Source organism: Perognathus longimembris, chromosome 9 (assembly GCF_023159225.1).
Source record: "Perognathus longimembris pacificus isolate PPM17 chromosome 9, ASM2315922v1, whole genome shotgun sequence".
In the NCBI taxonomy this organism is placed as follows: domain Eukaryota; kingdom Metazoa; phylum Chordata; class Mammalia; order Rodentia; family Heteromyidae; genus Perognathus; species Perognathus longimembris.
The window spans coordinates 32,577,098-32,601,075 of record NC_063169.1 but is presented as its reverse complement, the minus strand read 5'-3'; the positions used below and the strand labels follow the sequence as shown (position 1 = coordinate 32,601,075).

General features: G+C 39.1%; 1 protein-coding gene across 1 annotated transcript in view; it reads right to left on the bottom strand.

Moving 5' to 3' along the window:
* Rims1 (regulating synaptic membrane exocytosis 1) overlaps positions 1 to 23,978 on the bottom strand; it is a 547,387-nt gene that overhangs the window by 256,998 nt on the left and 266,411 nt on the right. Inside the window, 2 exon segments of the mRNA XM_048353904.1 lie at positions 5,600 to 6,399; positions 11,519 to 11,859. Of these exon segments, the coding sequence (XP_048209861.1) occupies positions 5,600 to 6,399; positions 11,519 to 11,859 (1,141 nt within the window).

The window sequence follows — 23,978 nt, the reverse complement described above, 5'->3', positions numbered from 1 at the left end:
CTGTCTTTCTAAGAGTCAAAGTTTCTCTGGAGTAGTAAAACTGGGTTCTTGGAGGGAGCTTAAATAGGGATTTGCTGCTCCTCCACTATTTTAAAGTACGCTACTCCCCAAATTTCTTAACTATTACTATTTTGTTTGCTGAATGCATATATCCTTTAGTAGTTTTTCTCATAAAAAGATTTACATTAGGTATTCCTAAGAACCTAGAATTGATTAATGGTTTCAATTAATGGTTTGAATTCATTGTTACTTTGTTCAGAACATTGAAATATGGATCATCTATAGTCTAGAATTCATTACTGATAACAATGTAAAGGTTTGCAAAGGCATTTACATTACTTTTTGTACATTATCTAGTTTGCTTTTAATGTATTTGGGTTTTTATTGTTTGGGTAGTTTTTGTTTTTGTTTTAGTAGCACTCCTTGGGCTAGAAATCATGGCTTCCTCAGGCATTTTGCTTTTAAAAAAAGTTTTTAATAAAGGGTCCCAAACTTTTTCTTGGCTGACCTCAGATCTCACTCCTTCTGCATGTGCTTCTCAACAAGCTGGGATTACAAATGTGTGCCACAATAGCTTGTTGTTTAGATGATATCAGGTTAATTTTTGCCTAGGCTGGTCTACAACCATAATCTTCTTTCTTGGCCACTTAAACAGCTGGAATTACAGGTGTACAACACCACACCTGCTCATGACCCATTTTACTCTTTAAGTCCCAAAAGTTTAAAAAATTCATATATTTCTGAATTATGACATCTGTACTTAGATCCTCTACTGGGTTATAAAACCTTATGGTTGAGTTTCATAATTATCTCTTTCTGGACCCAAAGGAGCTCAAAAGCCTTCCACTAGCTTCTCTTTTAATGTTTCAGATTCTATTATATTTCGTCACTTTGAGGCATACTTGAAATTAGAAGTCCAGTGTCCAGTCTATTTCATCCAACTATCTCAGTCTAAATACATCAATGCAGAGGGTTCTGGTATCCAGGACTTTTTCTGTATGTTTAACTTGGTTTATAATGCTTGAATTTGTTTTTAATATTTCAAAAATACTTTCAACAGAACATCTTTGTGTCTGGACAACAAAACTGTGCTGGGGATAAGGATTGGGCTTTGTAGATACACTAAACTTGCCTGAGATATGCAGCATTTTGTTCTGTTTAGTATAAAGCATTGAAGTTTTGAACTAGCTCTTACTTGTAGAATCAATGTCATTATCTTCGGTAGTGTGTTCTTCATATCTTAAAGTTCTTGGTATTTGTTCATACTTAAGACTGAGCCTGAGTGATGGTGGCTCATGCATGTAATCTTAGCTACTCAGAAGACTGAGATCTGAGAGCGGTATTTTTTATTGTTGTTTGTGGTGGTGATTATGGGGCTTGACTGCTGGGTCTGGGTGCTGTCACTGAGCTCTTCAGCTCAAGGGCTAGTGCTCTACTACTTTGAGCAACAGTGCCATTTCTGAGGATTGTGATTTAAAGGCATCTTGGACAAGAAAGTCCATGAGAATCCTATCTCCAATTAACCATGAAAGCTGGAAGTGGATCTGTGGCTCAAGTGGAAGAGCTCAGGGATAGCGTGTGCGCACACACACACACACACACACACACACACACACACACACACAGTGGATTTTTGTGTAGAGTGTAAGAGTTTGTCTGTACATTACTTTTTTAGCCAGAAAGCTCTAATGAACATTAGGTCTATCTTGAATCATTTTACTTTTTTAGCCAGAAAGCTCTAATGAACATTAGGTCTATCTTGAATCATTTGTGAATGCAGGCTGTCTGTGTAGCTGGTGTTCTTTACTGTAGGCTAATAAATTGCAGAGTACAATGTCATTTGTAAGTGTGGGGTTTCCAAGTTTGAGACACATCAACTGTAGCATATCAATTTTTCCACTGAATTTCTTCTTGATAGTTTACCTAGGATTTAAATACTGGTCCCTCGCAGTGTGTACAAGAGTAAAGAGGGGAAGGGATGATTAAAAAAAAAAAGTACAAGAACGTGAGTTGTAGCTTTTGTATTGACAAATCTGAAGCTCCCATGAGCATGTTCAGCTTCACAAAATATACTGGGGCCTGAGAGATGTGTTATGACAGATGACTTTCCCCTCTACCACCAGACTCTCTTGCCTACTTAGCAAAGGCTTCTGTCTAAAGCAAACTACTCTCCCCTTTCTAACTTCTATAAACATCTTACCTCATATTCACCTCCTTTTCTCTTTATTTTTATTAGTATTTTGAGGGAGCTTATAGGATAAGGAAAACAAATATTCAGACTTGTCACCCATCGGAGAAGGACAAAATACCAAGTTTTGTTATTGTTATTATTTGTGCCAGTACTGGGGCTTGAATTCAGAGCCTGGGCACTCTCCTTTAATTTTTTGATTGAGGCTGGCAATCATATCTCCACTTTTGGTTCTTTGCTGGATAATTGGAGAAGAGATTCTCATGAAGATCCCTTTCAGAGCTGGCTTTGAACCATGACCCTTAGATTTCAGCTTCCTGAGTAGGTAGGTGTGAGTCACCAGTTGTGAGCCTGGCTAGGTTTAATTATTTTTAATGTTATAATTTTTTAAATGTATGTAGAAACCCTTATCAAAGAGCTTGGTTTTATCATGGGACAATTTTTCTCTCTATAAAGCTCTCAAAGTCTTGTTGAATACTAATTGAGGCATTTTCACTTCATGATGTTCAATCTCTCTCTTGTGTTTATATGTATTTATATATGACTATATATAAATAGATGATAGATGACAGATAATAGATAATATATATGTATTTAATCATTTTACCTCTAGGACATAGAACAGCATATTTGAAATGCAGTCACTTTTTATATATGTTTTTACTAGTATAAATTAATTGTACTAAGGAATTTCACTGTGATATTTACATAGATGCATGATATATTTGTTAAACAAATTAACAAATAAGTGGTGGACCAAAATTTTGAATTCCACATGCTCATAAGGGTATAAGAAAAACCAATAGGATTCAAAGGATATAAATGCATTGAAAATGAAATAAACATCATCTGATCAGAATTTTAAATACTGTGAACATATGACCTCAATTTTTATATTTCAATAAATAGACCTCACTACATGTAAAATATCTTATTGAACAGACTATGTTGTTTTCGGATGTCAGTTTAACTGATTGCCTTTTGTGTTAGGTTGCTGAATATAAAGCAAAGTTTTATACTATATTAAATATAACAGAGAAATACTTTTATGGGGCGGGGAGGGAGGATTCTTGGAGACCAGCTGGTACCAGGGCTTGAAATTACAAGCCTGGCTCTTACTCAGGTTGCTGTTTATATGTGGCATTCTACCATATTAGCCACATCACCAGTGTGGCTTTTTTCTTTTTACTAGATTCATTTTATTTTGGAAATTGTGTCTTGCAACACTTTCTGCCTGGGCTGGCTTCAAACTATAACTCTTCAGGTCTCAGAGTCCTGAGCAACTAAGATAACAGGCATGAGCCACCAACACCCAGCTGAACAAAGCAACCAAGCCCTAAGTGTCCCTTAGAGTCCCTTATTAAATTCTATTTTATTTTATAATTCTTTTGGCAGTGCTAGGGATTGAACCCAGGATTGGGCATGCTAGGCAAGCATTCTACTACTGAGTCATATCTCCAGCCCTTAGCCTTTCATTTAAGAGAGAACTTGTACATCATACTCACTCCTTTCTCTTTTTCTCTCTTTCTCTCTTTTTTTCTCTCTTTTCTCTCACAGTCTCTCATTTTCTTTCTTTCCTTTTTTCTTTCTTATGCCATCATATTTTTTCTACTTAAGGGTGGCACTAGCCCACTTGCACCAAAGCTCCATCATGAGCTTTTCGGTGGTTAATTAGAGATAAAGAGCTCCATGAACTTTGCTGCCTGGGCTGGCTTCAAAACTATGATCCTCAGATCTCAGTATCTTGAGTGGTTAGCACTACAGGTGTGAGCCACTGGCGCTCGACACAATATCACATTTTATGGTTCATTTCTCCCAATAGAACTCTAAGAAGGAAAATGCCTACCACTATCAAAGTAAGGACTTTGCTCTTTTTAAACCTGAATGATGAACAGTAAAATCATAATATGCTTCAAAAGAAGAACAAAATTTAGCCAGGAGCTAGTGGCTGATGTCTGTAGTACTAGCTACTGAGGAAGCTGAGAACTGAGAATCATGGTTCAAAGCCAGCCTTGGCTGGTTGGAGATGAGATTCATCTCTTATCTCCAATTTGCCACCAAAAGTCTGAAAGTGGAGCTGTGGCACAAGCCGTAGAGTGTTAGCTTTGAGCAAAAATGCTCAGGGACAGTGCCCAGGCCCTGAGTTCAAGCCCGAGGACTGGGGGGGTGAGGGGGAAGAGAAGGAAGAAGAGGATGTAGAGGAGGATAATTTTAATATGAGATTAAAATCCTTTCTTAGACCATCATTATCTGATAGAATTTTAATGCTGATCCCTTTTGAATCCTTGAAATGTGGCCACTATGACTGAAGAACTGAGTTTTATGGTGATTTCATTTTAAGTTACTTAATCTTTAAACAACTATTACATTGCACAGTGCAAATTTAGACAGAAAAATGGTTATCTCATCTCACTGTCCAAAAGTCTTTTGGAATGTGAATGTCATAATTCAGTTTCTCCCAAACATAACATTAAATACTTCATATGAAAGAATTGTATGAAGTAATTTCACAAATTAAAAAGGATTAATGTGAAATTCAAAAACTGCTACTTTTTGTGCTAGTAATATGTACAAGTGAATATGGGAGGGGAGAATTAGAGAGTGTAAAAAAAAAAAAGAAAAACTATGTAGGTACAGATGTTGCTTTCTAGAAAAGTATTTTCCCACAAAACTAAATCAACTTCGAAACAGTTTACAAGCATAAGAGTACATACTAAATTTCTCAGAAACATGGGAACCAAGAACAGTAAGAAACCCTCCTAAACAGCTTATGGCTATGTTTAAAAATGCAGATGAATATGCAAATAGAGATCAAATCTGCCAAAGTCAGTGTCCTATTAGTTAGCAATCATTCCAAGTGACCTTTCACTCTGGCTCACATACAATTTTAACAGCAGAACACCTAAACCTTGAAGCCGGGTACACAAGGCTTGTAACCCTGACACAGGAAGCACAACTGGGCTTCCTTGCTCCCTCTGCGGGTGCTCAACCACTTGAGGCACACCTCTAGCCTTGCTTTTGGGCGGTTATTGAAGAAAATGGACTTTTCTGCTACATCTGGCTTCCAAACTTGATCCTACAAGACCGGGGTCTCCTGAGCAGCTAGTATTACAGGCCTGAGTTGCCAGGTCCAGAACACATGCGGACGGATGCACGCGCACGCACACACACACACACACACACACATACACACACACACCCCTTCTAGGCGTCTCCAGAGCAGCTAAGATTACAGGTGTGGCACATACGGCGCGCGCGCGCGCGCGCGCGCACACACACACACACACACACACACACACATACACACACACGCGCGCGCGCACGGCCACCCTAGCCATGGGTCCCTGGCCAGGCCCGGCCAGGAGGTGCGCAGCCCAGTGCAGCCCGGCTCCCCGCGCAGCCCGCCCTCACCTTTCTCGCTCACGCTCTCACTCTCCAGCTCCACGTCCTCGCAGCTCGTGTACTCAGGGGTGGACACGCCCTCCTCCTCCGAGCTGCTCACCGACATCTGCCGCTTCTTGCCGCCCCTCCGGGACCTGTGCGGCTTGGGCGGCGAGGGGCGCACTGACTCGGACTGGTCGGAGCTCAGCGAGTCGTTCCGCAGCATGCTCTCCACCTTCTCCCGCTTGGCTTTGCGGATGAGGACGGCAGAGCCGGGGTCCAGGCGGTTCTGCTTCCTGAGGTGCTCCGGGGCGGGGGCCTCCGGGGCTTCTGCGGGGCCTGGCCCGTGCCTGGGCGCCGCCGTCCTCTCAGGTGCATAGGCACACGGCGAGTCCGGGCCCGGCGCTCGCGGGCCGGCCTGGCTCTCGGGCGCCGCGGGCCCGGCTTCTGTGTGCGGGAGCGCCACGTCGCTGTGGCGCCGCTCGTGCCGGGCACGGGACACCCGGGCGTGCATGCGCATCTGCTGCTCCTCGGGCAGGGGCTTCACCGGGTACCGCGCCAGGTTTGGGTCGCTGCGGTACCGGGTCTGGAACTCCTCCTCCTTCCTCTGCTTCTCCGCCGCCGCCGCCTGGCCCGCCTCGCGCTTGTCCCTCACGTCGGGGTATTCCTGGGATCTCCCCTTCTCCAGCCGGCGGCCTTCTTGCCTTTCCTTCCGCTCCCGATCTTCCGTGAAGCCTTCACCGGACTGCGCGGCGGTCTTTGGCCCGCGTTTGCGATCGGCTTTCGGGGCAGCTTTGCCATTCTGCTCCGAGACCCCCGCGGCCTTCTTCCTGCAACTGCGAGGAATCACAGGGAGAGCCATTTGTCAGTTGAGAAGGTCACCTGCCCATTACACCTCCAAAGCATTTCACAGAATGAATTAGCATGTGAGGTCTAATTAAAACTTGAGAGAGCCAGGACCCTAGCCACTCCAGAGGCTGAAGGGTAGAAGTGTGAAGCCAGCCCAGACAGAAAAGTCCAGAAGTTTACCTCCAATTAACCAGCAAAAGGTAGGAAATTGAACCGGGGCTGAAGCTGGGAAGCATCAAACTTTAGCAAAAACAAAACAACAACAAAAGCCAAGAGTGTGAGGCCCCGAGTTCAAGCCCAATGCGAGCAATAAACAAACAAATAAATAAATGAGACAAAAGGCCACATAACTTGTATAACCAGTTAGCTATTTTGAAATATGCTCCCACTTTGTATCAAGGACTTAAAATCTTGTTTATATGCTCAAATATTAGATCAATAAGCTAATTGGGAAACCAGTCAAGTAGATGGATTTTTAATGTCGTTTTCTGTTTGTAATTCAAGAACTTGTTGCACGTAAAATGATATAGACCATAGTCATATCTAGAAGCCAAAGATAACCTGAATCTGTTAAAAACCAGATAGATGCTATATGTCTATGGACTATATATTTTTTCTCTATATGTGGAAACAATAATATATTGTCTGTATATACACAACCTTGTCTATATATACAATATATAAATGGCAATATTTTTCTTTTAACTTTTAGGGAAATTCATATACAAGTGTGCACTGCACTTCAGTTATCAATGTAATAGCATTTCATTAATAGTGGAATAAATTCTGACTTGATTATGTGTTCCCAAACATTTTATAAGTTTTCTAAGAAGCATTAGCTGAACCGTAGCTTCTGATTTAACTTCCTTGGATAAAATTAATAGAAATATTTTTTTCCACTGCTGAATATCAAACCCAGAGCCTCCTGCATTCTAGACAAGAGCTCTACCACTGAGCCATGCTCACAGCTTAGAAATTCTGCCATTTTTGAAGATGGTACTCATTCTTCTTCCTGCACTCCCACTTACTTGCGAATAGGGTCTAAAAAAAGAAAACAGTTGTCTTTCTCCTTTCTCCCCCTCAGTTGTGGAAAACACAGATGAAGATAAAATAAAGGATATATATCCGCAGTCTGAATTTTGTAAACATATCAGGCAGTGAAACCTTTTCATCTCTGTTCTACACTGGAATGTACCCCATTTGGGGAAGTTACATCGATTTTTCCGGAAGTCTTGGCCAACCATTGTGGACACTTGCATGTACTACTGTACTGTTTGAACGAGAGCAAGCTCAGGCTTGTGTTGTGAATTCTGAGGTCCTTAAAGATTGCTTTTGAAAGGCAGTATCATAATTTTAATTTCCCAAAGAGGATACCATGAATAAAACTTGAGAAAACAGCATAAAAAACACTGAGAGAGGGTAATTTTTGTTGTAGTTGCTAAGATACAATGTTGGATGGATGGGAGGAGAGGCAGCTACTGTACTGGTAGAGAGAAGCAATATAATAATGGGCCAGGAAAACAAAACAGCAGTATGGTCAGTGTTGCTTGAGACATTTAGGTCCCCCTGGCTCTTTGAAATGAAAGGGATGTGGATCTAAAGGGGAATTTGAAGGGAAGGATGAGGTTTTACTGTGCAAGTGGTTTAGCATAATGAGACATTATAAAATGCAGCTCTCACAAGACTGAGGTAGCTGTCCACACAGATCATAGCTCACTTTACACACATTGTATAGAATTGTGTACAAACATTCTTGTAGCTCAGAAAGGCACTATTGCTCTTACAGAAATTTATATTGAATCAAACAACTTACTACTCTTGAAATGTTGATAAATAATTCTTGATTACCTTACAAAGTTCATGATAGCATTAAAGAAAAACACCATCTCTGAAGATATTTTATGAAAGGCAACAGTATTTTACAATTGGAAGCTGTTCATCTATCTCTGTTTCTTTATTCCACTAATTATGCTTTTTCTCATTTCTTCTGTTAATTTTTTTGTTTCCACTAGCTCCCGATCAATATACCAACTCTGATCAGGAAATCATCCAGAGCCAGGTGCCAATGGATCACACCTGTAATCCTAGCTGCTCAAGAGACTGAGGTCTTAGAATCATAGTTCAAAGTCAGCCCAGGCAGAAAAGTCTATGTCTCATCTCCAATTAACCAGAACAAAAGCAGGAGGTAAGGGTATGGCTCAAGTTGTAGAGGACCAGCTTGATGAAATAAGCCAAGTTAAAACAAAGTCACTGACCTCAAGCCCAGGAAAAAGATTAAGCCAGGTTCTGTTCACTGACACTTATAATCCTAGGCTACTCAGGAGACTGAGATCTGAAGATCATGGTTCTAAGCAGGTCAGGCTGGAAAGTCCATGAGACTCTTTGTCTTTAATTAACCACACTGAAAGTGTAGCTATGACTCAAGTGGTAGAGCATTACCCTTGAGCAAAGTGTTCAGGGACAGCAACTAGGCCCTAAGTTCAAGCCCCAGGACCAACATATATAAAATTGTTAAAGAACTATTCAATAATGAAAAACAAATAGCCCATCATCTTTTCCATCCTGCAACAGCAGCCTGTCTTCTCCTGTTCTTATACTCCTTGTTCTCCATTCATTAACTGTTTACATCATCAATAGATATGCTTGCTTCTATCAATATTCAAATTCCATCTAAAAATCTAAACAAAACGTCTCAGTCCTCATTCTTGAAATCCATGTCATTTTCTACCATATGTCTAAACGGTATAATTTTCACTTTAACAACTTGACAGTTCCTGATCTTTTCTTTACTTGAAAATCTTATATTTTGACACTGTACTTTTATTTTCCTTTTCAATGTGGGTGTCCTGGTACTGGGGCTTGAACTCAGGGCCTTTTGCTTTCACTTGGCTTTTTTTCTCTACTTCCAGCCTTTTTCTGGTTAATTAAAGATAATTCTTATGGACTTTTCTGACCAGGCTGAAAAATGTGAACCTCAAGTCTCAGCCTCCTGAGAAGAGAGGATTACAGATATGAGATATGAGCCACCGGGGCCTAGCCTGGGATTTATTATTTATTTTTGATTTTTTTTTTGTTTTCCAAATATTAGTTGATCACCAAAGCTACTCCTCCATACTAAGGAATTCATGGTGTCCTTTCTATCTTCTCTCCAAATAGTTAAAGTCCTATCTTCATGGAATCCCCTCTTTGACTCTGTTTATCTTTCCTACAAATCCTAGATATCTTACAAAGCATAATTGAGAAGTTACTTCATTTTTTTCCTAATAGTTTTGATAAATCAACATCCTGGTTAATTGATTTGCATCTGTCTTCTGGAGGATGTTATGTGCTCTCTCCCTGAATGTCTGCCAGAAAAAGGGGCATGTCCTGATCACCTGTGTAACCTCTGCCTTCAGGCACAGAGTTGACTCATAGTGAACATGTGATGAATACTGGCCACAGCTGTGTGCCAGCCTGGACATATACGTTCTCTTTTAATACTTGATCTAATCATTTAAATTGATTATTAGTACCTGTTGGGGCCAGGACTGGAACCCTGGCCTCTTTAACTTCCAGGTCCTTGAATTTATTGTATGAGCTTTGTTTGAAAAGAAAACTAGAACCTTTCCTTGGGGCCCTGTTTCCTACCCAGTAGAACAAAAAGTAAGAGTTATACAGAATAGCCAAGTACCATGACTCAATCCTGTAATCCTGACTGCTTTGGGAGGCAGAAATCGAACAATCATAGTTCAAGGCCAGTTCTAGCAAAAAGAATTTTGCAAGACTCCATCTCAGCCAAATAGCACCTGCTTGTTATCCCAGCTACTGGGGAAACAAGTAGAAAATCCCAATGCAGGCTAGCCTTGGAATAAAAGGAGCCTCTACCTCAAAAATAGTCAATGCAAAAGGGCACTGGAGGTATGATTCAAGTGACAGAGCCTAGAAAATGCCAGGCTCTAAATTCAATCCCTAGCACAGAAAAAGAAGTTACACAGACAGAAATCGAGAATGTAATCCAGATCCCAACAGTGATTTCTCCTTTACATCAAGCCACAGAATCATAGGGGTTATGCCGTCCTTGTTAATGCTATTTCCTAATGGACACAGCTGCAAATGTAGCCTTGAATATATTTTTGAGCAAATGAATCAAACGATTTTTGAGCAAATAAATCAAATGATTGAAATAACTAATTATATTATCTCTTTCTTTCTGGTATGCCTAGGATAAAATTTATGGCATTTAACACCATGAACTCAACTACCCTCCCCATTCTTTCTCTACTTCTTGTATTCTAGCCAGTGGGCATTCTTTTGTGTGTGTATGTGTGTGTGTACATACATGTGCACATGCACACCAGAAATGAAGCTTGAACTCAGGGCCTAAGTGTTGTGTCCTGGCTTTTCCCATTCAAGGCTTGCAGTCTACCACTTGAGCTATACACTTGCACTTCTGACTTTTTGGTAGTTATTTGGAGATGCCTAGCATGTCACATTTCCTATTGGGATGGGCTTCAAAGGCTGATCCTCAGATTTCAGCCTCCTAAATAGCTACTAGAATTACAGGTTTGAGCCATGAGGGTCCATCCAATGGTACTATCCACTGAGTATTATTTAGAAAAAACTCACACTAAAGTTGACCACATGCCTGTGCTGACACCTGTGGTTTCATCTTGCCTTTCTCCTGGTCAATTCCTAGTTACTTTTCAGAGCTCAGCATAACAGAAATGTACATAAAGAAAGCTTTCTCTGAAATACCCAAACACTTTTCAGTAGGTCAAGTTCCCCCATCATATATGCTCATAGAACACTTACTTAGAGTACAATTTATCTTAAATGTACAATAGTATTCATTATTGGAAGTTAGTAGTTTAATCAAGTGACCTAGCATGTTTTGCATCAGTTCAGGATATGACAAAAAGGCTTTCCACCAAGGTCTTCTCTGTTAAGGACACTTTATAGAGAGAAGAAACACATTAGGCCACTTGCTTCTGTGTGGCACTGTGTGGCACTGAGAATCCCCAGCTTCACTTACTCTTCCTAAAAGAAGTAAAATTCTGGGAAATGGATTTCTCTCCCCAAGCAGAAGCCTGCATGTTGTTTTCAGGATTGATGGATGATTACCTCTCTCTGGGAGGTTCACTTCTAGACCTAGATGAAGCCTGCTTCTGTTCGGGCCCCAGTGCTTGCTGTGCAGAATCTGCCCCTTTGCTTCTGTCTCGTGGTGCGCTGGGGGGCGCAGTGTCTTGTGAGGAGATGGCCACCGTACTCAGGGGTGTCTGCGACCTGGACCGCTCTTGCAGTCGTGGTTTCTTTTCTCTGGGTACCTCTGATCCAGCACCCGTGGCTGTGTCACTCAGGGTTCCGTCCTGACTTGGGTGCTGAGGACCGCTTCCAAAGAACCACGCCCCAGATTTGGTTAAGATTTCTTGTTGCTTTCGACATAAGTTGCATACCCACATAACCTATTGGAAGAAAAGAGAACAATGTAATATTTCTACAGTAATTTAGACATCATTTATTTCCAGTATATCGTAAAGAAGCAAATGTCTTCCTCTAAATATTTAGTCTGAAAAAACTCCTTTTGGAAATGGTTCTTGTGTAGGTCAGTGCACATGCCTGGTGTGATCTGGAACCCATCCTGAAAGCAAGATGTCTCAGGGCATGCAGAGTCGAAGATTTTTTTCTCACTATTTTTAATAATTCTGAGACTCCACTTGCCTGATATCTGCCATATTTAGTATAATGGACTCTGAAGTTTCATTAGAAACTCCTAAGTAGTAAAATTCCTAAGTGAGGTAGACAATTGATTAGAAAACTACTATGACAAGCCTTAGGATTCATATTTATGTGAACCTACTTCAGCATCTCAATGGATTTAAAAGATTTCTGTCTTGGAGCTGGAAATGGCCTAGTGGTAGAGTGCTTGCCTAGCATGCATGAAGCCCTGGGTTGGATTCCTCAGTACCACATAAACAGAAAAAGCCATAAGTGGTGCTCTGCTCAAGTGGTAGAGTGGTAACCTTGCGCAAAAAGAATCCAAGGACAGTGCTCAGGGCCCGAATTCAAGCTCCAGAATATGGCCAAAAAGAAAAAAAAAGGGAGGAGGAGGAGGAGGAGGAGGAGGAGGAGGAGGAGGAGGAGGAGGAGGAGGAGGAGGAGGAGGAGGAGGAGGAGGAGGAGGAGGAGGAGGAGGAGGAGGAGGAGGAGGAGGAGGAGGAGGAGGAGGAGGAGGAGGAGGAGGAGGAGGAGGAGGAGGAGGAGGAGGAGGAGGAGGAGGAGGAGGAGGAGGAGGAGGAGGAGGAGGAGGAGGAGGAGGAGGAGGAGGAGGAGGAGGAGGAGGAGGAGAGGAGGAGGAGGAGGAGGAGGAGGAGGAGGAGGAGGAGGAGGAGGAGGAGGAGGAGGAGGAGGAGGAGGAGGAGGAGGAGGAGGAGGAGGAGGAGGAGGACTGTCTTTCTTGAAACCATTCATTAGTAAAGCCAATTGCGAACATAATTCATATGGACCACGCAGAGAGGCATAAAAGAGAAAGCCATGCTATATGTTTTCTCTAGCTTCTTCACAATAAACTAACCTCAAGCTTTTTTCTAATGCTATAGGAAGTAACAATCCATGCAGAAAACTATAAAAGCAATATGTCTGAGGTTGGATTTTATTCATACACGAACACTGTAATGTAATACTTCCCCAGTAGAGCTACTGTGAAATTGCATCAACACTATCTTCTCTGCTCTTGATGATGTTTACAATGAGTACAAAACTGAGGACAATAATCTTCATAAAACTAATGATGACCAGAGTAAAGAGTAGTAGTTTCCAAGCCCCTCTTGAGGCATGCTTTCAACTATAATAATAACTACAAAGAAAAATCCATTTCATGAGCATATCACCAAAATAAAGAGCGTGTATTATGCAGCTTCAATTTAAAATATTAGTCAAATCTAAATTTTACACCACGTACATACCACTTCTTTGATTTGATAAGTAAAGTCTCTCAGAAACTCTGAGAGCATAAAGGATGACACTTAAAGAAAGAGTACTTCAAGATTAGGATTTTGTAATTAGTGACATCAAATGTCTTCTGCCCAGAATCTAGGATTAAGGCTGTGGATGTTTTATGTTTTCCTTTGATTCTTTTGTTGCTTTGTTAGCTAACAGGAAAATTCAAAATTTGAAAGTCATAAGATGATTTGAAATAACATGGTTCAATAAGATTGATGTGAAAGTTTTACTATTTTATGTGAACTAAACATTAAATCTGATTTTTCTTAAACTCGCAACAAGAAAACTTAATTATCAAAAATAGATCCTTTTTTACAAAAAGAAAAATGGTGGCAACGTTTGTGATTACTGCAGTTTTGAAAATGAGATTAAGCTAAACACAAGTAATAGTCTTCATTAAATATCTAAGTAATTTCTATAAAATTATTATCACAATCTTATTTGTGGCCTCATATATTGCATGATATAACGGAGATAGTGAAAAGTAATCACTAGATTGGGGAGGTTTTCCAGTCTTTAATGTATACAGAAATCCTATAAGATCCATAGAAGGAAACAAAAACTAAATTACCAATTAAAGTTAGTATTTATAATTCATTTCACTTACAATATACTCAGATGGTTAAACTTACTGGATAAGTGAAATAAAATCGACATTTTACACAATGGTTTTAAATTAAAATTTAATTTAAGTCTGTGTGCTTCATTAGTCTGTATTACTTTTGAAAGTTTTTGCAAAAATTTATTTTATTATAGTATGTTAAAACAGGGAAAAAGAGAAAGTGTTATGGACAAGTCAGAGTCTTTAAATCTATTGTAAACATTCATTTCTTTAAAAATACTATTGAATTCATATTTTCCAAATCATGTTTCAAGGTGTGTCACAATTTAAAATCTTTATCTTATGATTAACTATAGAGTGAAACTATCCATCAACATAAAAATAACATTTACTATAGAAATGCTGGTACTTAGGTTTTTAATAAATTACTACTGCTCCATCTGTTTTAAATTATGTATGAACTATTCACATCAGGAAATTTAAAAATTAAAACAGAAATTATTAAGCTGAGTAACACAGAGTCTCACACTCACACTCCTGGCATTTTAGGAGGCTGAAATCTGAGGATCTTGGTTAGAAGCCAGCCCAGGAAGAAAAGTCCTTGACACTCTGGTAGCAATAGTCTTGAGCAAAAATACTCAGGCACAGTTCCAGGTCCCTGAGTTCAATCCACAGGACACACACACACACACACACACACACTCTCACAAAGTACTTACATTAGTTATAAAATACGAGGATATATATATATATATAAGCTCTCAATAGAATATTGTCATAACTTTTGATATAGTTCATATCAAATATGCTGGCCATATACAAAAGTATCCCAAGTACTTGGAAGGTTATTCATGTTTAGGATTTCTTTCAGTTTGGTACTAAGTATTCTACTTATTTGGGCTATGAATAAACAAAAAGAAGGGAGGGAAGAAATTCTGAGCAAATATAATTTTAAAAGATAAGACAGCCTGGACTCTGTGCTCATACCTGAAATCTTAGTTACTCGGGTGGCTGAAATCTAGGGATCATAGTTTGAAATGAGCTTGAACAGATAAATTCAAGATCTTTTATATCCAATATCCAATCCACCAGCAAAAAACAGGACATGGAGATGTAGCACGAGCAGCAGAGCACCATCATTTGGTGAAAAAGCCAAGTGAAACCAAGACCCTGAGTTCAAGCCTCAGTATAACACAAAAATTAAAAATGAGTTTGCTATTCATGATAATCTCAGTCTCTCTCTCTTTCTGTGTCTATCTCTCTATTTCTCTCTGTCTGTGTCTCTGTGTCTGTCTGTCTGTCTGTCTGTCTGTCTCTCTCTCTCTCTCTCTCTCTCTCTCTCTCTCTCTCTCTCTTTCTCTCCACTTTTGGAGACTACACCATTCATGATTATATGCTGATTAAGTAGCCTGGGATGTGTTCCAAAGTAATCTAAACTGAAGAAGTTCTGGGCAATAAGTTACCTTAACAATTCACAGATGTTAACCAAACAGAAAACACAAACCCAAATGAAAGGCTGGTGTGATGTAACTGCATAGCATATATCAGAAAAATAAGGAACAACAGAACATTTTAGTTTTATTTTATGCTTTAATGGCATGCTAAATGTCTTCCCCATTTAATGAATCATTAAGGAATATGTGCGGCCATTTTGTAAAACCTGCATCAACTTTTATCTAGAGTCATAAAAATTATAAGAGTTCTGCATTTATAAGGAGATTCCACAGACAAAATGAGTTTAGTAGGAAAAATATAATATTCAGAATAAGAAATACTTTATACTTGCCTTTGTGCCAAATGGTTATATACACAGATAATATATATATATATATATATATATATATATATATATATATATATATATATGCCTTAGATACACTTGACGTATTAGCAAGATCATTCATCCCAAAATGCTCAAGCATCTTGCTTTGAAGAATCTAATTCAAGTGTTTAGTATTATAAAGAATATAAGCATGCTCATTTTAAAAATTAAAAAGATATTATATTGTGTATATTATCTTACATATACTATATATACAATATAATAATATATGTTATAAGATATATAACATATATAAATATGTACATTGTATTGTATATAGATAGGTAACTAGATAGATTGTGTGTGTGTGTGTGTGTGTGTGTGTGTGTGTGTGTGTGTGTGCTGGTACTGAGTCTTAAATTCAGGGCCTTGCATTCCTGATTATCTTTTTCACTTAAGGCCAGCACTCTACTATCTGAGCCACAGCTCTGTTTCCAAACTTTTTGCTTGTTAATTGGAGATAGGCATCTCAGGGTCCTTCATTACTGGGCTGACATTGAACAGCCATCCTCAGATCTCAGATCTTGAATGGCTAGGATTATAGGTATAAGCCACCAGCATCTTCTCTGTATTTCATTCTACAGTTTATAGATACTTTTTAAAGATGAGTTTAATTTCCTACTGTAATTTTAAGTTAGTACTGTACCATTTTGATAAATATGAACAGAAAGACTGGATGAAGTCAATCTCAAAGTTGCTGTATTTTCTGAATATTTTTGTGCACTTTCATTTCCTTTCCTATTCAGGGAAGCAGAACTTGTTTCCAAGGGAAATTAGAAATAAAATTGTCAAGGTCACGTTTACTTCTTGGCAAAAGCAAAAAAGGTAGCAGAAAATAGTTGATAACACAATGGATGAAGAGATTTCTTTTTCAGTGTATGCATGTGTGTGTGAGAGAGAGGGAGTGGGGAGAGGAAGGGGGGAAGGGAGGGAGAGAGGGAGAAAGAGTATGTTCCTTTACTGCGGCTTGACCTCAGTCTTGAGTGCTGTCACTGTCTTTTGCTCAAGGATAGTGCTATACTACTTGAGCCACAGGTCTACTTCTTGGCGTGTGTGTGTGTGTGTGTGTGTGTGTGTGTGTGTGTGTGTGATTAATTGAAGATAAAGGTCTAAAGGTGACCCTAAGTTCCCAGCCTCCAGAGTACCTAGGATTATAGGTATAAACCACTGGTACTTAGTGAAAATTGGAAGACTTAATAACTTCCAACTATTATATTCCCATAAATTGTTGGACTTTAAAATAACAGAGTAAGATACTATTTAAATGATGTTATATATAGTTACAGAATAGTAAGCTGGACAACAGAACAGGAACTTCGGAGAATGGGGTTACTAACTCATTCTTAGAAGCTTCTATGGCTGTAGGAAAGTACGATTTGTGAAATAAAAGGAAGTGGTGTTTTAAACCACAAGGGGAGAGAAGAGGTTAACTGAAACCTTTGCAGAGTTCAGAGAATGCCAAACTGGAAATGGCAGCTATTCTGACAAGACAGAAATGAGGAGTAGAATGAGTGGAAACTATTTACATCAAATCTACTTTTTCCTTCATTTGTTATTCTTCTGTCCTACTTTAGCTCATACACCACTTAGATAAATCTCAACATTTCTTTCCATTGACTTTTTTTGGGGGGCCAGTCCTGGGGCTTGGACTCAGGGCCTGAGCACTGTCCCTGGCTTCTTTTTTGCTCAAGGCTAGCACTCTGTCACTTGAGCCACAGCGCCACTTCTGGCTATTTTCTGTATATGTGGTGCTGGGGAATTGAACCCAGGGCCTCATGTATAAGAGGCAAGCACTCTTGCCACTAGACCATATGCCCAGCCCTCCATTGACTCTTTATGGGTGGATCCTGTCCTACTGTTTTCCTTGATTGTATAGAATCTGCTAAGTTTGAGATCTGCATTCATCTTTTGTTTTGTTTTGTTTTGCCAGTCCTGGGGCTTGGACTCACGGCCTGAGCTCTGTCCTTGGCTTCTTTTTGCTCAAGGCTAGAATTTTGCCACTTGACCCACAGTGCCACTGCACTCTTGCAACTAGGCCATATTCCCAGCTCTGGACCCTGACTATGAATAGGATTTTTCTTTTTTTTTTTTTTTTTTTTTTGCCATTCCTGGGCCTTGGACTCAGGGCCTGAGCACTGTCCCTGGCTTCTTTTTGCTCAAGGCTAGCATTCTGCCATTTGAGTCACAGCGCCACTTCTGTCCATTTTCTCTATATGAGGTGCTGGGGAATTGAACCCAGGGCTTCATATATACGAGACAAGCGCTCTTGCCACTAGGCTATATCCCCAGCCCATGAATAGGATTTTTAACCTTTGAATATTTACCATGAGAATAGTCAAAATTCCTATGCTTTCCTATCCCACTTCCTCTCTCCTCTCCAAAGCTCTTTGATTCCCTTACCTGTCAGTTTTAGCTTTATTTTTGACATGGACACATCATTTATATTAGTTGTGTAGCCAGTTATGTTATTTAATTATTATCAGTAGAGACTAAAACAATGATATTCACGTGTTAATTAAAACTGCATAACATTTTTATTTGCTTACATTTGGAGGATGACTTCTTTAAGGGTTTATTTTTGTCATTTAGTTTCGAATGGTGCTTTTCTATTGTTCAGAGACACACGTTTTCCTACCAAGTCAGTGATGTCACATAACTGATAAGTCATTAGATATTTCATGAAATTTATGAAATTCTTCACAATAAAAGTATCGTTTGGATTCTTCTGGGAATGATGTTTAGCTTCAATATGGCCAGATTTCCTTAGGTATAGAATGTCATCCAGGATTTTTGTTTTGTTTGTTTACATTGGATTCCTTGCTATTTTTATATTCCCAAATTTCTTTTTTTCTTTACAGAAGTGTTACAGTTTCATGTATTAGGCAGTGAGTACATTTCTTATCCAACTTGATACCTCCTCCGCCTCCCCTTTTCCCTCTCTTCCTCATGAGTTGTACAGTGGGTTTACACCAAATGGTTTTGTAAGAATTGCTTTTGGAATCATTTGTCTTTTTATCCTTTGTCTCTTGATTTTGCTATTCCCTTTCCCTTCCCTAGTTTTTTTTTTTTTTTTTTTTTTTTTGGCAAGTCCTGGGTCTTGGACTCAGGGCCTGAGCACTGTCCCTGGCTTCTTCTTGCTCAAGGCTAGGGCTCTGCCACTTAAGCCACAGCGCCACTTCTGGCCATTTTCTGTATATGTGGTGCTGGGGAATCGAACCCAGGGCCTCATGTGTACGAGACAAGCACTCTTGCCACTAGGCCATATCCCCAGCCCCCTCCCTTCCCTAGTTTTAATACATGTATATACATTATCCAGGGTACTAAGAACAGATACAGTGGTAGCAGGGGTAAAACCACAGGAAAGGAATATGAGAGAAAAAAAAGAAATGAAAGGGTACAGTTTCACATGGCATGTTAAAAATAATTACAACAATGATATACCATTTGTTTCCTTCCATAACGTGGAGTTCATTTTGCTTAGTATCATCTTATGTGTTCATATGGGCATACCTATTGGGCTCTTGTGATCTTCTGTTATGACTAAATTAAGCACTGAGCACATACTAATTATTCCCTATGAGGAAACCCATAGAGTCCATGTCACTTAGCATAATTTTTTCCAAGTCCTTCCATTTCCTAATGAATGAGGCAGTGTCATTCTTTCTGACAGAGGCATAGAATTACACTGTGTATATGTACCACATTTTGCTGATCCACTCATCTACTGAGGGGCATCTGGGTTGGTTCCATAGTTTAGCAGTGACAAATTGTGCTACAATGAACATAGTTGTGCTGGTGGCTTTAGTGTGGTCTTGCTTGTAATCTTTTGGGTAGGTGCCCAAAAGTGGGGCTGCTGGGTTGTAGAGGAGCTCTATGTTTAGCCTTCTGAGGAACCTCCATACTGCTTTCCACAGTGGTTGTACAAGATTACATTACCACCAACAATGTAGTAGGGTTCCCTTTTGGCCACATCCCCTCCAGCATTTGTTATTATTAGTTTTCCTGATAATGGACATTCTTACTGGGGTGAGGTAGAATCTCAGTGTTGTTTTGATTTGCATTTCTTTTATGGCCACTGCTGTAGAGCACTTCTTCATGTGTATCTTGGCCATTCTCATTTCCTCTTCAGAGAAGTCTCTTTTTAGGTCTTTAGGCCATTTGTTGAGGGGGCTGTTGGTTTTTTGAGGATTTGTTCTGGAGAATTTAATTTTTTCAGTTCTGCATATATTTTAGTTATGAGTCCTTTGTCCATTGTATGGCTGGTAAAGATCTTCTCCCAATCTGTGGGCTTTCTGTTTATCTTGCAAGCTATGTACTTTGCCATGCAGAAGCCCTGCAGTTTGATGCAGTCCCATTTGTCCAACCTTTCTTTGATTTGTTGTGTTTCTGGGCTTTTATTAAGAAAGCACTTTTGCCACTAGGCCATATTCCCAGCCCCTCATCGTTTTTCTTAGTGTCAAGAAACTCAGTAGGATCCTTCCTTTCACCCCTACAGTGCAAGGAAATGTTTAGGTTCTGGAGTTAAATTGCAGTAGTGCTCATCTCAGACCCAGAAGTATGTTCAGTTCATTCAGCCTGACTTGCATTACCCTTCCAAGATCCAGGGCCATTCTCTATACATGAGGGATAATAGACCCTCCTATCTCAATGAGCTGTTTTGAGTCATAAATGTGATAATCTATCTAAATTATATAGCACTATGCCTGAAATTTAGAAATGCTTATTTATCTACTAATGATATAATGACTTATTATTAAAATGTCATCATCATTATTATTTTAATAGTTGTGCATATAAAATATTGTAGGAAGCTATCAACACCTTATTTTACATTTTAATTTGGGCTTTACAGATACAAATATGTATGTATGCATATTTACTTATTTTGTGATTATGTAGATTGCATTACGTTAAAAAGATTACAAGTCAGATAGGCAGTGGTGGCTCACACCTATATGCCTAGTTCCTCAGGAGGCTGTGATCTGAGGGGTTTGGTCCATAGCCAGTCTGGACAGAAAAGTCTGTAAGATTCTTATTTCCAATTATCTACCAAAAGCCAGAAATGGAGTTGTGGCTCAACTACTAGATGGCTAGCATTGAGCATAAATGCTCAGGAAGAATGCCCAGGCCCCAAGTTCAAGCCCTATGATAGGCAAAAAAACAAAAAGAAGATGAAAAAGAAAGAAAAAAGAAAGAAAATTTTAAAAAGATTCAAAGTCTCTGGTTTAATTTGAATTTATACTGACCAACTTATGATTAACTCTCTATGCTCATATTTCTGTAATAGTATAACATTTTTATTGTCTTCAATCTAGCTTTTGAGAGATCAAACAGTTAAGGCTGCCCTGTGATATCAGTGCTCTTAGGTTTATGAAGAGACTCCTTTTCTGCTATCATGAACAACTAGGAAATAGCCTCGTCAAACACATTATCTGCTCTTGCCTTCATGTTGGACTTCTTCCTTCCAGAACTTAAGATATAGAAGTTTGTTGTTAAGCTACTCAATCTATGATGTATCATCATAGCAACCTTAGGTTACACATCAATGGAAGATAATATGCCACAAATATGGAGACTCACACTTGTAATCCCAGCTCTTGGGGAGGCAGAATTGAGAGGATTGCCTACTGAGGTTAGGCCAGGAAAACAAAAATTCATGAGACTTCCATCTCAATAAGAAACAACACTTACCTGTCATCATAGCCATGTGAGATCAGGCCCAGGTAGGATTGAGGCCCAGGTCAACCTAGTTAAAACCATTAGACCCTATTCAAAAATTAACTTAAGTGGAGTGGATGCAGAGCATGTCTTGAGTGGAGTGGATGCAGGGCATGTGTGTCTTGAGTGAAGTGGATGCAGGGCATGTCTGTCTTGAGTGGAGTGGATGCAGGGCATGTCATCTTAAACAGCATGACCCTGATGTCAAACTCCAGAAATAGAAAGAGACAGAGACAGAGACAGAGGAATTTAGTAAAAATAAATTCCTAGACACATCATTATAAAACAATAGAACATGGGAAAGTTTTTAAAATAGCCAGAAGGAAAAGAGCCATTATTTTTGAAGGTGTACTCCCCAAAATAGATAACTGGGCTTTTAACGGGACTCAGATGAGGAGGCAGTGCAATTCTATTTTGGTGCTGAAGGAAAATAGATGCTAAATAAAAGTCTCAGAAATTGAAAACTATCCCTTAGAAATAAAGAAAGACAGCTCCATTTAAGCAAAAAATCATAAGCAGAATCACAGGAAAGAAAATCCTAAAAAAAAATTATAACAGGAAAATGAGGCCAAACAGAAACAAAAAAATAAAGAATTAACAATACTATTTGGAAACGTTAGCTGAGCAATGATGGTAAACAAGAATACTGTAAAATATTAATCAGAGAATATTCATAATAATAGCAAAAAAGTTTGGAGAAGATAAATTGTATCATTGTAGCATGCTGTTCTATTTTCCAGGAAGTGGTAAATATATTCATCTATAATTAAAATTAATAAGATTTTGTGAATAAAATATAAAAGAATAATTAAAAGTATCTTAGTGTTATGCTAATGGAAGATAGAATATGGAATTTAATTAATTCTAAGGAAAGAAATAAAAATAAGTAGAAAATAAAAAATTAGCAATAATATAAAGATAAAATATAGAATACTTTGTGTAACTATGTAACTTGTGCATAGGAACAGGAGGAAGAAAATGGGGGGGGAAACAAAGGATGGGGTAATTTTGCCCAAGTAACATTGCTGTTAGTTTGGGTTTTTTGTTGTTTTTTTTTTTTTTTTTTGGCAGTCCTGGAGCTTGAACTCAGGGCCTGAGCACTGTCCCTGGCTTCTTTTTGCTCAAGGTTAGCACTCTACCACTTGAGCCACAGCACTACTTCTGGCATTTTTCTATATATGTGGTGCTGATAAATTGAACCCAGGGCTTCATGTATATGAAGCAAGCACTCTACCACTAGGCCATATTCCCAGTCCTCCCAACTAGCATTGTATTCATAACCTAAGTTATAGAAATGTAACACCTTTGCACAACCACTTAATAATAACAATAAAAATAAAGAACCCCCCCCCCAAATATAGAGTGATATTGAAGCAGTAGTAGAGTCTTCCAATAGAGAAAAGCCCAAGACCTGAGGTATTCATTTCCCAATTCTTCCAGACCTTTAAAGAGAAAGATATACCAATACTTCTAAAACATGTCCATGAAATAGAAAAGGAAAGAAAACTACCAAATGCATTCAATGATGCCATTGTCACATTCATTGCCAAATAGAACAGACACACACACACACACACACACACACACACACACACACACACACACACACATAGACATAGTCTACTCTTATTCCATAAAGCACAGGCATTGCTAGCCTGAGCAATAAGGCAAGACAAAGATTCCTAGCCTGAGCAATAAGGCAAGAAAAAGAAACCAAAAGGATCTAGATATAGAAGGAAGTAGTCAAATTTTCCTTATATGTACATAAAATGATTTTATAAGTAAACATTTATCCCAAAACTAGTTCTGACAAACATCTTCAACAACAAAGCAGGATTAAAAAAAATCAACACATAAGTCTGGTGCCTGTGGCTCAGGCCTGTAATCCTAGCTGGAAATATCGCAATACTAGATTTCAAATTATACTACAGAGCCATAGTAACAAAAAGAGTGTGGTACTGCATGAAGGTGGTTGTACCTCAGCTATCACTGTATCTTATCTGAGTACCCTGGATACCAAAGGGAAAGGTAGTATCAAAATCGAGAGACAAAAGATAAAAAGACAAACTATTCCCAAAGTAATACTTACAAAACTCTTTGATGTAAACCAACTGTACAACTCATGGTTGGAGAGGAAAAGAGGGGGGGGAGAAATGAGGGAGGAGGTAATAAATTGTACAAGAAATGTACCCACTGTCTTATGTATGAAACTGTAGCCCCTCTGTACGTCACTTTGACAATAAATAATTACTTTTTAAAAAAGAAAATCTTTGGAAATTGTAAGGTGCAGTATACCATTTTAGCTCTTAATGAGAATCACTTGGGTAAGAGATTCCATACCTTGCCTACCATTTCCAAAAAAATTAGTTCTGTTACTTAGAAAAAAAAAAAAAAAGAATCTCTTGGATTTCCTTGCTAGGATTGGCTTGGAATTGGAATCTTCAGTTTTCAGATTGAGTATTTCAGCTGGGATTACAGCT